Source organism: Lissotriton helveticus, chromosome 7 (genome assembly GCF_964261635.1).
Source record: "Lissotriton helveticus chromosome 7, aLisHel1.1, whole genome shotgun sequence".
In the NCBI taxonomy this organism is placed as follows: Eukaryota; Metazoa; Chordata; class Amphibia; order Caudata; family Salamandridae; genus Lissotriton; species Lissotriton helveticus.
In genome coordinates this window covers 1,672,926,559-1,672,941,344 of record NC_136068.1, presented here as the reverse complement: position 1 = coordinate 1,672,941,344, position 14,786 = coordinate 1,672,926,559, and the positions used below count along the sequence as shown (strand labels likewise).

The 14,786-nt window shown below is 40.7% G+C and overlaps 1 protein-coding gene across 1 annotated transcript in view; it reads left to right on the top strand.

The window, feature by feature from the left end:
• The window catches only part of LOC144767610 (putative methyltransferase DDB_G0268948), a 191,615-nt gene that overhangs the window by 32,521 nt on the left and 144,308 nt on the right, over positions 1-14,786 (top strand). The window contains exon 4 of the mRNA XM_078651013.1: positions 9,148-9,254. Within this exon, the coding sequence (XP_078507139.1) occupies positions 9,148-9,254 (107 nt within the window). The remainder of the gene's footprint in view (positions 1-9,147; positions 9,255-14,786) is intronic.

Below are 14,786 nucleotides of genomic sequence, written 5' to 3'. Positions count from 1 at the left end.
TGAATCTCAATAGTAAAAATCTGTTGTGCAAGTTTGTCAAGGCCGTCAGATAACACTATTGCCCCCTGATTAGTGGCGGTCCCTCACGATATACTCGCATCATGAATTTAAAACTATTGAGTTGATTCCTTTTTTCCATCATATAATTTAAAAAGCATGCTTTATTGATTTTTTTGAGATATTCTGGCAGGTACTTGGGGTTTTAAAAATAGTTTTTAGGCATAGGGAAATCAGGTTATTTTTAACATACAATAGCCATGAGATATTTTGTGCATGTTCCAGAGTAAGGCAGTCCCCCATGAACTGATGGGTTAAATCAACAGGATCTCTTCTCTATATGTACTGTGATACAAGGATTGGGACCAAGGATATATGGTCTGATATGTAGGGAACTTTCAGTGCAATATTGCAATTGTTGTTAGAACATCTTTTAGGGAGGCCCACCAGATTCTTCCAGAATGTATCTTATGCTGTTTGCAGGGTTGCATGCTTAGTATGTCCCCACACACCAGCTCCGTAAGTATCTACTGCTATGGACTTGAACATATGCTTTTCACGACATCTAGGGGTTTCGAGCCAAACTTTTTGTTAAAAGAGAATGAAGCAGCAATACATTTTTCTAGCATGAAGCCCCTGTTCCTCACCATTTGGGAACATGATAGCGCACTGTCGGAAGTTCACCCCTAAGTAGGAAAATGTATCTGTCTGAGCCACTCTCTGGCCTGCTATGCAAAATGTTGAGGCTTTCTTCGCCTTCGGCCCCGTCACTAACATTTTGTATAATTACTAGATTATGCATGAAGTTAACAAAGGAGTCTAGGAGCTTCTGATGATGCTAACCTCTAAGTCAGATTTTTGAAACCACGCAAGGCCACTTTACAGGGCTCTGAGTGGCTTAAAAAATCTGGAGTGTCACAAAGCAAGCAATTCACTACATTGCATTACTCTGCATTGGAAGACATTCCATGGTCATTATGGGGGTGTTCCCAAGCAACTTCCATGGATTTTGATTTATCCGTAAATTTACTAGGTGGATGCACAAAGATCTTACACCTTCCCAGGAGGAGGCGTATCAAGGAGAAATATCTCTATTTCTCCTAATTTCTTCCTCTTCTTATGTGAGCTGCATTCTGCAGCGCTCATAAAAGAGGGAGATGCCTCCCAGGATTGTTTTTGTGCAGGATGATTTTTGTGCAGGAAGGGGCACCTGCCTGCACAAAAACAATCCTGTATGCAACCCATGGTGCAAGGGTGTCAGTGTTGGCACTAAGCTACAAAAATGGAGCCAGTGCAAGAAAAATGACAGGAATGTGCTGTATAGCCTTAAATAGGATGCATTTCTGCCCTCTAGCCATCATGCAGTGCAGCACAGCAAGGTGACTTACAGCGCTGCACTGTGTCATAGTCTCTTAATGAACCCCTAGATGCACAGTGTTTGGAGTGCATCTAGGGGCATGCAAGGTCATGCAGGTGTTGCATATATTCCTGCAACATAGTTACGGTTTAAACTTTAATTAGCCTGGAATAAATGACAAACTTATGACGTTTTTTGAATTAATGGGGCGCGCTGTATTTACAAGAATATGGTGCTAACCTGTGTTTTCACTTGCGCTGGCTCGAACAAAAGCTCCCTACTATCAATAGAGTCACCCTTGCACCATGGTGCAATGGTGCCTACGATGCATGGATGATTGCCAATGTGCAAGAAGGGGCACCTTCCTGCACATAAACAATCATTAAAGGTGATTTTCTCCTTCCAAGCGTGCTGCAGATGCAGCACACATAGAAAGAGCAAAAACAAGGGGAAATATAATTATTTATCCTTGTTGCACTCATTTAACGCCTGCTATTGAGTGGCTTTATGCAGGTACGCACATGCAAAGGTAACAATATTTACAAAGTGCTGCTTTGGTAAGTATGGCGCAGGGCATTGTGCAATGAGAGCATCCTAAAAAGTGACGCTCCAGTGGCACAATGCCTGTATAAATATGTCCTATTATGTACTTTTCAAAAATTCACAAAAGGACATATCACACAATTTTGCATATCTTTTTAAGGTGCAAAAGTGCATTTAGGTACAAATTCCCCATTGATGTAACATCAAGTGGGGTGTTAGGGGCTTTTCTCTGGACATCTAGAAGCAAATATCACATTTACATGCACAAAAATCACATTTTGTGAACAATCAGCACGGCCATGGTGTTACGGTTGGATGCAAAATCACTTTCAGACACAAAAAATAGTAGTGAGATGTTCATCATCATCACTTTATTTTAACTGTGTTTACAGAGCATAACAGTTCATAGATACATATTTAATTCATCAGAAATTCCATAAAGAGTATAAAAACCAGTTAAAAACGACCGTGAAACCACTAAAAGAAAACCTATAATTAATTCCGGCAAATGTGCATTCTTCTAGATTTTAGGGACATGCATAAGAAAGATACGACACAGTAACAAACATAGTGATCAGGCAGCATTTTTAAGATTGACATTCTAGGACTACTTTGTCTAAAATTGTGTATTGGCATGATTGGCAGAATATACCTTTTGCGGTGTTCCAAACAAAATATTAAAATATGTATGTCGATTGTAAAGATAACCTATTCATATAGGTCACCCAACATGCAGGGAGTTAAGTTTAGCCTGAATCTCAATAGTAAAAATCTGTTGTGCAAGTTTGTCAAGGCCGTCAGATAACACTATTGCCCCCTGATTAGTGGCGGTCCCTCACGATATACTCGCATCATGAATTTAAAACTATTGAGTTGATTCCTTTTTTCCATCATATAATTTAAAAAGCATGCTTTATTGATTTTTTTGAGATATTCTGGCAGGTACTTGGGGTTTTAAAAATAGTTTTTAGGCATAGGGAAATCAGGTTATTTTTAACATACAATAGCCATGAGATATTTTGTGCATGTTCCAGAGTAAGGCAGTCCCCCATGAACTGATGGGTTAAATCAACAGGATCTCTTCTCTATATGTACTGTGATACAAGGATTGGGACCAAGGATATATGGTCTGATATGTAGGGAACTTTCAGTGCAATATTGCAATTGTTGTTAGAACATCTTTTAGGGAGGCCCACCAGATTCTTCCAGAATGTATCTTATGCTGTTTGCAGGGTTGCATGCTTAGTATGTCCCCACACACCAGCTCCGTAAGTATCTACTGCTATGGACTTGAACATATGCTTTTCACGACATCTAGGGGTTTCGAGCCAAACTTTTTGTTAAAAGAGAATGAAGCAGCAATACATTTTTCTAGCATGAAGCCCCTGTTCCTCACCATTTGGGAACATGATAGCGCACTGTCGGAAGTTCACCCCTAAGTAGGAAAATGTATCTGTCTGAGCCACTCTCTGGCCTGCTATGCAAAATGTTGAGGCTTTCTTCGCCTTCGGCCCCGTCACTAACATTTTGTATAATTACTAGATTATGCATGAAGTTAACAAAGGAGTCTAGGAGCTTCTGAAGAGCCAGACCAGCTCTCTATATTAGGACCGCATCATCTGCATAGAGGAGAATGGGAGTGTGGACTGTGTTCATCTTTGGGACATCAGGGGTTAAATCTAATAAAGGGGCCTCTACTCCATTGGTGTAAAATGAGACGAGAAATGGGGTGAGAACACAACCCTGACGAACTTCCGTATTAACAGGGAACCACCTTGTGCACTCTCCCTGCTTTCCATAGCAAACGCAAGCTTATTATTTGTGCACTGGGAAAAAGCTTCCTTAACCTCTAAAAAAATTAAAGTAAGAACTCGGGTGGATTAGAGCCAATGCTATTCATGGACAGTTGCCTTCTTTCACTCCCAGTAATGAATATTTTGGAAAAGTAGGCCACCCATAAATATTCATCCACATGGCTATCTAGGTTAAGGTATAGGGATGATTTCAGGAATATGGCATTAATTACATTCCAAAATTCCCTGAAAGTATTTCAGGTGGACGGCTGCTGTAGTTGTTCTCAGGCTTCCTCCTTCAGTGCTTCTAGTCTAGCCTTCCTGGCATCTTTGTAGAGTTTTCGTGATAACTTGACCACTGTTCTATCAGTCATTAGGGCCATATGTAGGGCCTTATGTAGATTTTAGAGCACTCTGGTACAATTTTGGTCAAACCACTGTTTGGTGGCTACACCCTTCTTTGTTAAATTATTTTTTACCTCACACAGTCTTGACTCAAAAGCAGTCACAACAACCTTGAATGGGTCAATATTAACCCTGGGCAGAGTATGCAGAGTGGCACTCCATAGAGTTCCACATAGGTAAAACTCTGTGGAACTCCGCTCCGCCCCAGTCCCACCTACAATTAAAAAAAGATTTTAAAAAACCACTTACCTGCTCTCTGGTATCTGCGGGCCATCCTCCACCTCACTGTGATGTCACTCCTCCTTGCCACCATCCTCCTCACCATCGCAGGTCAAAATTTCCTACGTTCTATGTCTTCTGTATACTGTGCATTTTCAGTTCACGTAATTCGTAAAGTGTAGGGGTTTGCAGCGGCGGCAACGAAAAGGTGACGGCGAGGAGGAGAGACAACATCGTGAGGAGGAGGACGGTCCGCAGACACCAGAGAGCAGGTAAGAGGGTTTTTTGTCTTATGCTGTGGTGGAAGGGCTGATGGGCGTACTGCTCTCCACATAGAGTAGGAGTGTTACATCAACTTTGCATTCCCAGTGGAGCGCCGAGTTGGTAAAACTTTGCTGTTGTTGTTGATAACTTTTATTTCGGTGAAACGACCATAAATAGTGCATATAAAGTACATCAGCACAGTCAATAAAACAATAAATAATCAGGAAATGTTAAAAAGAGAATTAAACTAAGTGTTATCACAATACAAGACGTTAAAAAAACGATATATACAACAATAAAGTTAAAAAGGTATATCTCCTACGCCACACATTAAATAAATAACGAGACACCGCAAACACAATGGGAGGGTATGTATCATACGTCAATATCCTACAAGCCTGCGTAAAATGCAAAAGTCCCAGGTTCTTGCAGATCGGTGTTAACCAGCGTTTTCTAATTGCAGAATAGGCGGGGAAGAAAAACAGCATATGGGTTACATTCTCAATTTTGTAGCTACATGCAGGTCAAACTTCGTTCTTAGGGTTTAACCATTTAGATGTGAAAGACCGAACTGGAAGAGTGCCATGCCTTAACTGTAGATACAACTTTCGAGCAACTGGGGGTTCAATTAGGTCCATGAATTCCTCAACTTTAGGTTCAGGTTTAACTAGGAGGAACTCAGATGTCAGCTTACATTAGTATCCCGTATGAAGAACTGCTCAGGTTAAGACGTAATTGTACTCTAGACAAAGATTTTGAATAGGCAGCCAGGGAAAGCATCGACAGATTCTCTGATAGAGGATACAAACGAAACCTCTTGAATAATGCCCTCAATAGAGTGAGAAAACTTCCTAGACATTCTCTCTTTGAGAAAAAGCCACGCCAAAACACTAATGGTCAATTTCGCATGATTACCCCCTATTCGGCCAACTCATCGAGATTGAGATCCATAATGACAAAACATTGGCATATTTTAAAAACTGATCACATTGTTGGCCCAGATATGCCAGTTGTTCCATTGATCACTTTTAGGAAGGCCAGAAGCTTACGTGAATTTATGGTCCAGAGCCACTTAAATCCTACACGTAAGAACCAGGGAACATTGAAAGATGCAAAGGGCTTCTTCCCCTGTGGGAAGTGCAAGGCCTGCTCATCCAGTAAATGTACATTAACATTTGAGGTGAGAGGCTGCAAGGGTGGAAAGAAAATAAACAAATTCATGTCCTGCCACACAGACCATGCGATTTACTGTTTGATGTGTCCTTGCCAATTGAGATATATTGGCAGCACAATCAATCCGGTAAAATTGAGAGCGCTGGAGCATATGCGGGCGATCGCAAATAGAGATTTCTCTTACCCGGTCGCTCGACATTTTGCTATAAAGCACAACAGCAACAGGGACCTGTTGAGGTTTTTCTGTGTGGACTGTGTATCTGAAAATCCACGAGGAGGCAACAAACTACAGATGCTCAGGAGATTAGAATCCCGATATATTATTGATTTAGAGACTAAGGCCCCGGGGGGGTCTTAATATGGGGGAAGAATTGTCATCTCATCTGGGCTAAATCCTGTTTGTTTGCCTGAAATTGCATTTGGTGACCTTTGTGTTATGGCTAAATTGATTCTGTGCAACAATTTGTAAAGACTATAGAGCCAATGTATTTAATAGGAGGGTTTGGATTTGTCCAGAAGGGTGCTTTGACTTAGTATCAACAGTGTGAATATGTTTGGGGTTTTTCTTGGATATGATGTATAACTCTGGGAAGTGGCAGCCTGATTGGCTGCAATTGCCGATCCACGGCAAGATTACAACAAGATGACCGTTAGGTTCTAATGTTGAAACGCATAATTTTTGTGCTTTAATTGTAGGCATTATCCAATTTATAGACTGTGTGTCCCAGGTACACCATGTCCATGTTTCCCACACACATGCCAGCATTTATCAATATGATAAATTGTAATCTGACCGATACACGGTATGATTATGAAGGATGATGCATGTGATTGAAAATGTATTCAACACTTATATCGTTATATGTGACACAAAACAAATTCTAAGATGGCGCTGATGCAGGAATGCTTACAGTAGTCCTATTTTTATGTTTGTCACCCACTGTGATATAATATAATGGTGCAGCTTCGCGTGTTCTCATGTAAACACTGACGAAGGGAGTTTCTCCAGAAACGCGATTGTTTGGACAATAAATCCTCGTTGCTGAAAACTGGAACCCCGAGAGTGCTGTATATTTTTCCAACCCGGCTGGGATTATTTGGGAACTTTGAGCAATCATATATATATATATATATATATATATATATATATATATATATATATATGTGTGTGTGTGTGTGTGTGTGTGTGTGTACATTTTTTATATAATTTTAAAATTATAAAATTCATTAAAATAATTAGTTTTATAACAGTTTTAAAGTCAATATATATATTATTTATTATATATGTGTGCTTATTATCATTTAATATTTTGGTGTATATTTCTATTAAAAACAATATATTGTACAACTAAATGTGTCCCTGTACAGCATTTGAAGTCATGTGCTTATGTGGATATGATACAATCAAGAGCTCTGGTATTTTACCTTAATAAGTGAATTGCAGATGAGCAATGGTGATTAGAGGAAGTGACATGTTTCTGGAAGGATACTAATGGTTTTAGGATATAATGTAATTATGTATACAGTGTCTTATGTAATTTTATCCTGTTTCACATATTTTAGCTCGGTCTGAGGAAATAATAAGGGAGACAAAAAACAGACAGTTTTAAGGGATATAATCTCATTGCATTTTACCCAATATTAACTATGTGTTTTTTGTTTAAAATATTTATATATTATTACGTATATTTATTAATGGCTCATTCCGCTTTTTTGCACATACTTATTATACTCTATTTAAGAACTATATATATATATATATATATATATGTTGCACAGAGACAAGTCCACAACAATATCATTGAGTATTTTGTCCATTTCCATTATGTTAAATCACCCGTGTTATCTTTGCACTTGCACTTTAAAAATCAAAAAATGACTCTGATTCGTGTCACGTGATCAAGGCCTCATTTGTGGCTGCAACGCTTAATGGCGGAGGTACGGGAGTTTCAGGAACAAACTAAATGTGCACTGATTTTGGGTCTGCACTTGTCGTCCCTTCGACTTTTGGTGTGGTGAAAATATTTGGATATATATATATATATATGTGTGTGAGTGTGTGTGTGTTTGACATAGATATTTATGAATCGATATTGTGGTATGGGGATATTTGGATATTTTAGGTGTCGATATTCTGTCAGTAAACAACTGTAATGTATACAGAACACAGATGTACTTCTTGAGCTTGATCTGAATATCAGAGCATCTGATTCTAAGGCATTGGAGCCCTGGCATTGGATAGCCTAAAAGTGTGTTTGTTTTTCAATGCATTTCATCATTAAAGACATATTTGTCTTAAGCTCATTCGCTACCAGCCTACTCGCAGAATAAGGTCTTTAAGGCACCTGTCTGTACCTATGCACTACTGTGCTAGGTCTGGCAGTCATACTTTTTCTATTCTTGCTGGAAACTTGCAAAACTCACTTCCGGACCATCTCTGTGCAGAAAATCAACTTCTCCCTCTTTGTAAAGCTTTAAAAACTACACTGGATCATAAGGTCCCTTATATTGCTGGTTTCCTTACTTTACTATTCAATACATGCATACCATGAATAACATAATGAATGATTGAGTGTAGAGTACACCATTCCTCATTCAGTTATTGTGTTAATTTATCATAGTCCTAGCTTTAGAGGAATTAGGGTGAATGAAATGAAAAAGATATGCACGTGATATAGGGAATAGGCTGAGAGGGGTGGGACATCTTTGAAGTCAGACTAAGGGCCTTATTATGACTACCCCATGAAATTCTAGTGTATGCATTAACTCTTGGTACTACAATATCCCACCCCGTAATTTTCCCCAGCAAAAACATGCCAAAATTGACCAAGAGAAAAATGTACATAAAATACTTAGACATGCCAATTGTGATGCAGTAAGGCCCAATATTGATATGTTCTGCCACATTTTACATGATTGAACTCAGAATAGGTGAATATGATTGCAGCTCTTAAATTCTGAACCCCAGTGTATCTGTTTTAACAGGAGGAATGCATATTTCTTCCAGACCATTCATAATGAGATTTGAGAGAATTGAAGAGTCCCCAGTTTCAAGACTGAATTTTCAACCTGAAGTAGAATTCACTGCATTCTTCCAGCATAGGTATAGAATCTTAAAGAGCATTTAGACAGTGGATTCTAGCCCTTGGACTCTTACTTTACTTAGAAATATAAATCAATCCTTAAATATATTCAATACTTTTATGGATCCAGCAGAGAAGAATGCTGTTAGGTAGCAATTTAACAGCTATATCATCTGTAGCCTGAAAGATACTGTAAGCTATGGAAAAGGATTATCGCTTGCAATGCGGCTGTTATTACTGGGTGGCTTGCATAAATTACAAAGCACAGACTGGTTTGAATACGATGTTCACATGATTGCATTTATCTCTGCAGGGTATTGACTTTCTCTTATATGAATATGGTGCTGAATGTGTTGCTGAAAACATGATTACTGAATACAAAGCGATATTTGAAGCTGTTCAATATGCTGATAAAACAAGGTAAGACAAATAAGGGGAAGGAAACAAACTTCAATCACTGTCCAAGTCACAGATAGATATTTCATAATAAAATAACTAGACAGCTGTAGAACATTGTGAGTTACTACGAAGTAGTAGAGCAGGAAAGACGTATGAGGCCATTTGACAGAGGGCAAGCCCTTTATGGCTCTGTCCCCTTATTTTCTCCATATATCTAACTTATCAGTTCAAATGCTGAAGCCTGACAGAAGCATTATTAGTGATTGCAGCCAAGTTGAGGGTGTACGGTGTGTACTGGTAATGAACCAACCTATGTAAACTGAAAGTCGTAGTTTTAATGAAAATGATGAGTACATTCATACTTTTGCCATCTCCCTTGAATGGCTATATGAATTTATGAAGCTTGTATATAAAACTGTAGAGTGCAAACTATCACTTTATGTGAACTTTCAACTGTGTTACAGTGGAAGGTAGTATGGGGTGGCAAGAACTTACCCAAGTGAGAGTAAAATACATTTTACTTGTAATTTAAAACAAACTCCCTTTATTTTCAGGACATCTTTGCAAAGGGATTCTACAGTTTGTTTCCTTTGAATTCAAGCCCTCATTTACTATAGAAAGACAACTAGGTTTCACAGTTGAAAGTCCGATACCTAAGTGTACTGACTGGCAATTTCTTGTCACTTCGATTCAGAGATGCAGCTTTGTTTACTTGGATAAATATATGTATCAGACATTCAGCCTCAAATGTAACCAGTGCCTTGAATGGAAAGCCAGGTTATCAATTCCATTTAGACTCTGACGACCACTTGATTAGTGGTGACTTTAACCTCCCCCATCATCTTCAGCAGAGGACTGTCCACTAAATAGGAAACGTAATCCCAGGCAGATGGGGATCTTGGTACATTTGGTTGATCTACCAGTATGCCAGGTTCACTAATGGAACTATTCATTTGCCAAAGGACGCAAACGGGCACCATGTGTGATTCACCTGCTCCACCAAGCATTCTGTACTTCAAGAACAAACTCCCAAGGCTAGGGTTTGTTATTGTAAAGCAAAGTTACAGTGTTTTTGAAGCACAGTGATATTTCTTCCGCACTTGCAGATCATTGTGCAATTTCCTTAGAATGGGCCACCATGGTGGTCTCATGTTGAGAAAATGAGCGATGGGCTCTGCTTCCAAAATTGGGCCATGTGGCAGACCAGCCATTTGGTCAAAGGTTTGGAATAGCAAATCCAGCTGTGTCTCTTCTGACAGAAAACTCTGCATTTCTCCCAACTTTAATTAAGGGAACAACTTTGTCTGATTAACGCATCCGCCAATTTAGGGTAGATGTACCAAGCTGCCTCCAATGTCTCTTCATATCATGTAATACAGGATCTGTTTTCCTTAGTCGAAGAACCAGACAGTCAAATACATACAACGATTATCAAAGTACGGATATCCATTATTAAGGCAACCATATAAAAAACACAGTGTTATATTTCACTGGAACTCATTTGCATCATGAGTTTTTTATATTAAAATCAGAGCATACCCTCTTCTTAGTAGGCACATCTGAAAGAACATGTGCACTATGCACTAATGGGCATGATGGCATTTATGTTCCCCACACAGAGAGACAATCCTTATATCAAGATTCAAAGATCTTTGAAAGCAGAAAAACCTCTTGAATACCATGTCTTAACTTTTGGGGAGACAACGAATATCAGTTCCATGCTTTTGTGATGAAATGTAACCAGTTCTTAAAATTCATTGTTCGATTTTAGTGAGGCAACTTTGCAGAATGATGTATTGAATCAGATAGTCATGAACATAGCAACAGTTGAGCTCATGTTTATTCATCAAATGTGATTAGGTTTTTCATGAACACTAATGTGGGTATGTGACAGAGGAGATCCTCTGACATTCTATATTCAAGAATTTCTAATCCTGATGCAGAATCTATCTAGAAATTACCAGTAGTTTTGCAGAAATCCTTTTAAAAGGAGGCCAGATAATTGGACTACATTGCCCAGCATCTATGTCAACAAAAATAGATATTATCATATTTCCCAACATCCATCTCTACTGGAAGGTATGTCACTGCCATTTATTCTACTTTAGTTAACTCATCAGGGTATCCCAACATCTAGGTGGCCACCTCTCTGGACAGACCCAGACTATGGAATCTTCTGTTTTATTCTCTTATGAACAGAAAGTGAAGAACAGAGAAACTTTCTCTGGGGTCTCACTGATACTTGGTCCTTTTAAACCAACAAAGAAGAAATTGGCACAGAAGCTGAAATATAAAAATAATGCATTTATTCACCTCAGATGAGGGAGACTACATCACACAGAAACCTTAGCACTGAATGAGGCAGTCTAAAGAGTACATAAAACAGAGGCCTTATATATGCTTAGGCTTACATAGTCAGCATAAGACCAAGGGGCAGTGCTGGCTCATGTAAGCATGCAAAATGCCTAATATGGGCATACAAGATCTGCCTGATCAAAAAAGTGGGAGGAGAGTTACTTCTCCATACAGCAGCAAAAATAGCCTGACAGTTATACTAGAGAAGCAGGTGCATTCTACTAGCTAGGCCCTTCTGAGCATGTGCAAAGCTCTGAAGAGGGAAACAGCACATGGGTAACTAAAATGGCTGCCAAAATACAAAATGGCTTTCAGCTCATGCTAACAAATCCCTGCAATATTTAACAAAAGGGCCGTGTGACAGAACCACTGTAAATGCAGCAAGCAACTACAAGGTATAATGTCCCTAGCCCAGGACTCCTCATTACCATCCCTACAATCACACCCAGACTCACATCACACAAACACTTACACAGAATTAAGAATACAAGAGATACCATCTTAAGGGTACATACACAGGGTATCACAGCATGTCACCAATCAACTCAATCTAAAAGCCATAGCTTTAACTTTTCATTCTTGACATCACTGACCATCCAGTGCAACCTAAATACAGCTCAGGTTTGTACTGATAACTTCACCATCACAATCTCCCTGATTAGGAACCCCGAGGTTAAACTGGAGTTTACTTTAAACATTTAGATCCTTTGAAGGATCAAAAACCTTGTGCAATACGTCATATCTCACCCTACCCATTTCAGTTTCCAACATGATCTCTCTTCAAAACTGCTTTAACTTCAACAGCATGAACTAAAATACAAAAGATCTCTCAAAAACACTCCTCACCTTCGTACTCCAAACTACTTGCCACCAACAAACATTCCATTTGATGGGAAGAAAGAAAAAGGAAGAAAAGCAGAACACACTAAAAACCTTGTTTTATGAAGAGCTGTGTACTTAGGGGTCTATTAGGATGGCGGTCGGAAATCCCCTCCGACCGCTATGGTAGCAGAAATCAACTACCCGCCAGTACTATGGCAAAACCAGCGGTCCCATTAGGATCAACCGCCAAAAAAATCCAACTGAGGCTGGTGTGTCAGTATGGGGTATATCTGTGTGACTTGAGAGGCTTAATGTCCAGCTGAGTGATTGTTCCTGTAATGTATGAGTGCTCCTTTTGGACTGTTTTGTTGCCATGAGTGTAGTGTAGGTGTAGTGTGAGGGTTGCCCTGGCCCTGTGCTTCTTTGCTGTGTGTTCCTCTGCAGCCCCACCTGCTGAGGATGTCTCCCTAGTGGTTTGGTGTGTGGTGCAGGGTGTAGGTACACCTGGGTAGTTGTTGTACATGGGGGTGCACAAAAGAGGCACATGGCATGCCCCTTCATGTGTGTGGGGGGGCTGGTGTGTGGAGGGTTGAGGTGTGGCCCTATGATCTTTGTGTGCTGCCCATGCCTGTCGCTGACCCTGCCTTCTGCATTGTGTGTGTTTTCCCGTGTCGTCACTAGGGGTGGGCGTAGTGCTGCTTTCTGCCCACGGAGCGATTAGCAAAGTAGGTGAAGTAGGTAACACTACGCACACGCCATGGCGGAGCGAAGTAGCCTGTTACCCACCTCCCCCGCCCTCTTGTAAATGCCCTGGACATGATTTAAAACATGCACATTTGTCAGGAAGAAGTGGCGACAAACTAGGAAGAGGGAGCCCCGGGACGCTGGATGTCAGGTAAGTCATTTTTAATTCACTTAACAATGTTTTAAATCATGTCCAGGGCATTTACAAGAGGGCGGGTGGGAGGTGGGCAGCGCGTAGTGGGGCTACGCAAAGTGTGTGGGTGGGCGTAGATTCCCCCCCACTTTGTGGTACTTCGTGTAGCCCCACTACACCCACTACGCCCAGGGTTAGTCTTCACCACTACGCTGACGTGACCGGGACATTGCACCAATACCACGGTTGGTGAGTCACCTGGATGCGGAGATGTGATTTTGTGACAGGTAAGATATATGTGGGTACACCTGTGCATGTGTTCCTGTCTCCACTAGGGTGTCCGGTGTGGACAGGAACCGTATATCAGCCCTGGAGTTGTGTGTTGTTGTTGAGTGCATAGTTGTGTGTTAGCGTACCTGCGGCGGCTTCTGCGACGGTGCATGAGTTGCTGTTAGTGTATCAGGTAAAGCACCGGGAAGACGTGTAGATCTCGGTCCATTACGGTCGGAACCGGGTGAAAGGGACCGGGACTCTGGTTTCGCGCTCCGCTGTCGTGCGTCCGCCGTCTCTAGTTGGGCGTTTTCTCAGTTGCGGTGCGACTGGCTGATTGGGGCATCCTGATTTGTACAGCGGATGGGACATCATTATGCACAGCAGTGAGTATCCATTCGCTGCCGCCGTCGTGGTGACGGGCGCACTTTGATGGTTATCGTCGCACGGCGGTGGACGGGAAATGGGCCATGTTTGTCCATACTAATATGGCGGGCATGAGGACTGCTGCTGGCATGCGGAAAAGGGCATTTTCCGCCATTAACTCCATTAATTAAACAGCCTAAAGAAACAGAAAGCTGTCCAACACTATCTACCATTTCAAAAACCTCCCACCTGATCTTATACTCCTACAGTGCCTAAGCAAGTTTACAGCCATCACCTTCATCCCAAAAATACAGCTCTTCAGGAAATTACATCACTGGTTTCCTGCCAAAAAAACTTTAAAAGAAGATGCCAGACAAGCACACTTCATGCTACATAATCAACTTCAGGAAAAGTGACATCCTTACATTTTCCAGTATCCACCTACACAAGGAGTGACATCACTGTATTTCTCAGCAACCAACTCTACAGGCTTTATATCTTAGAAGAGGCCCTTCTGGCTGTAGGTGAAGATGATCAATTCTTCCTCATAGCGCCTGATACCTCAGCTGCCTTCAACACTGCCCCCTCAACACCCTCGAAACCACCCTCTCATCTACATCATGAAGTATTGTGTGAGTTTCAGTGTCAATGTTCCACAGTTGTTCTACTCTTACCTTTCCAGTCAACACCAGCTTGTTGATATTGGCCGCATTTGGTCCCAGAAGATCCCTATCATCTGTGGAGTCCCCCAGGCTTAAGTACTACTGCCATTATCTTCTATTTCTACCTGGAAACACTTTGGCCTCTAGTCAATGATAACCATAACCACATTCACTAATTTGATAACAACTCACAAGTAAAAT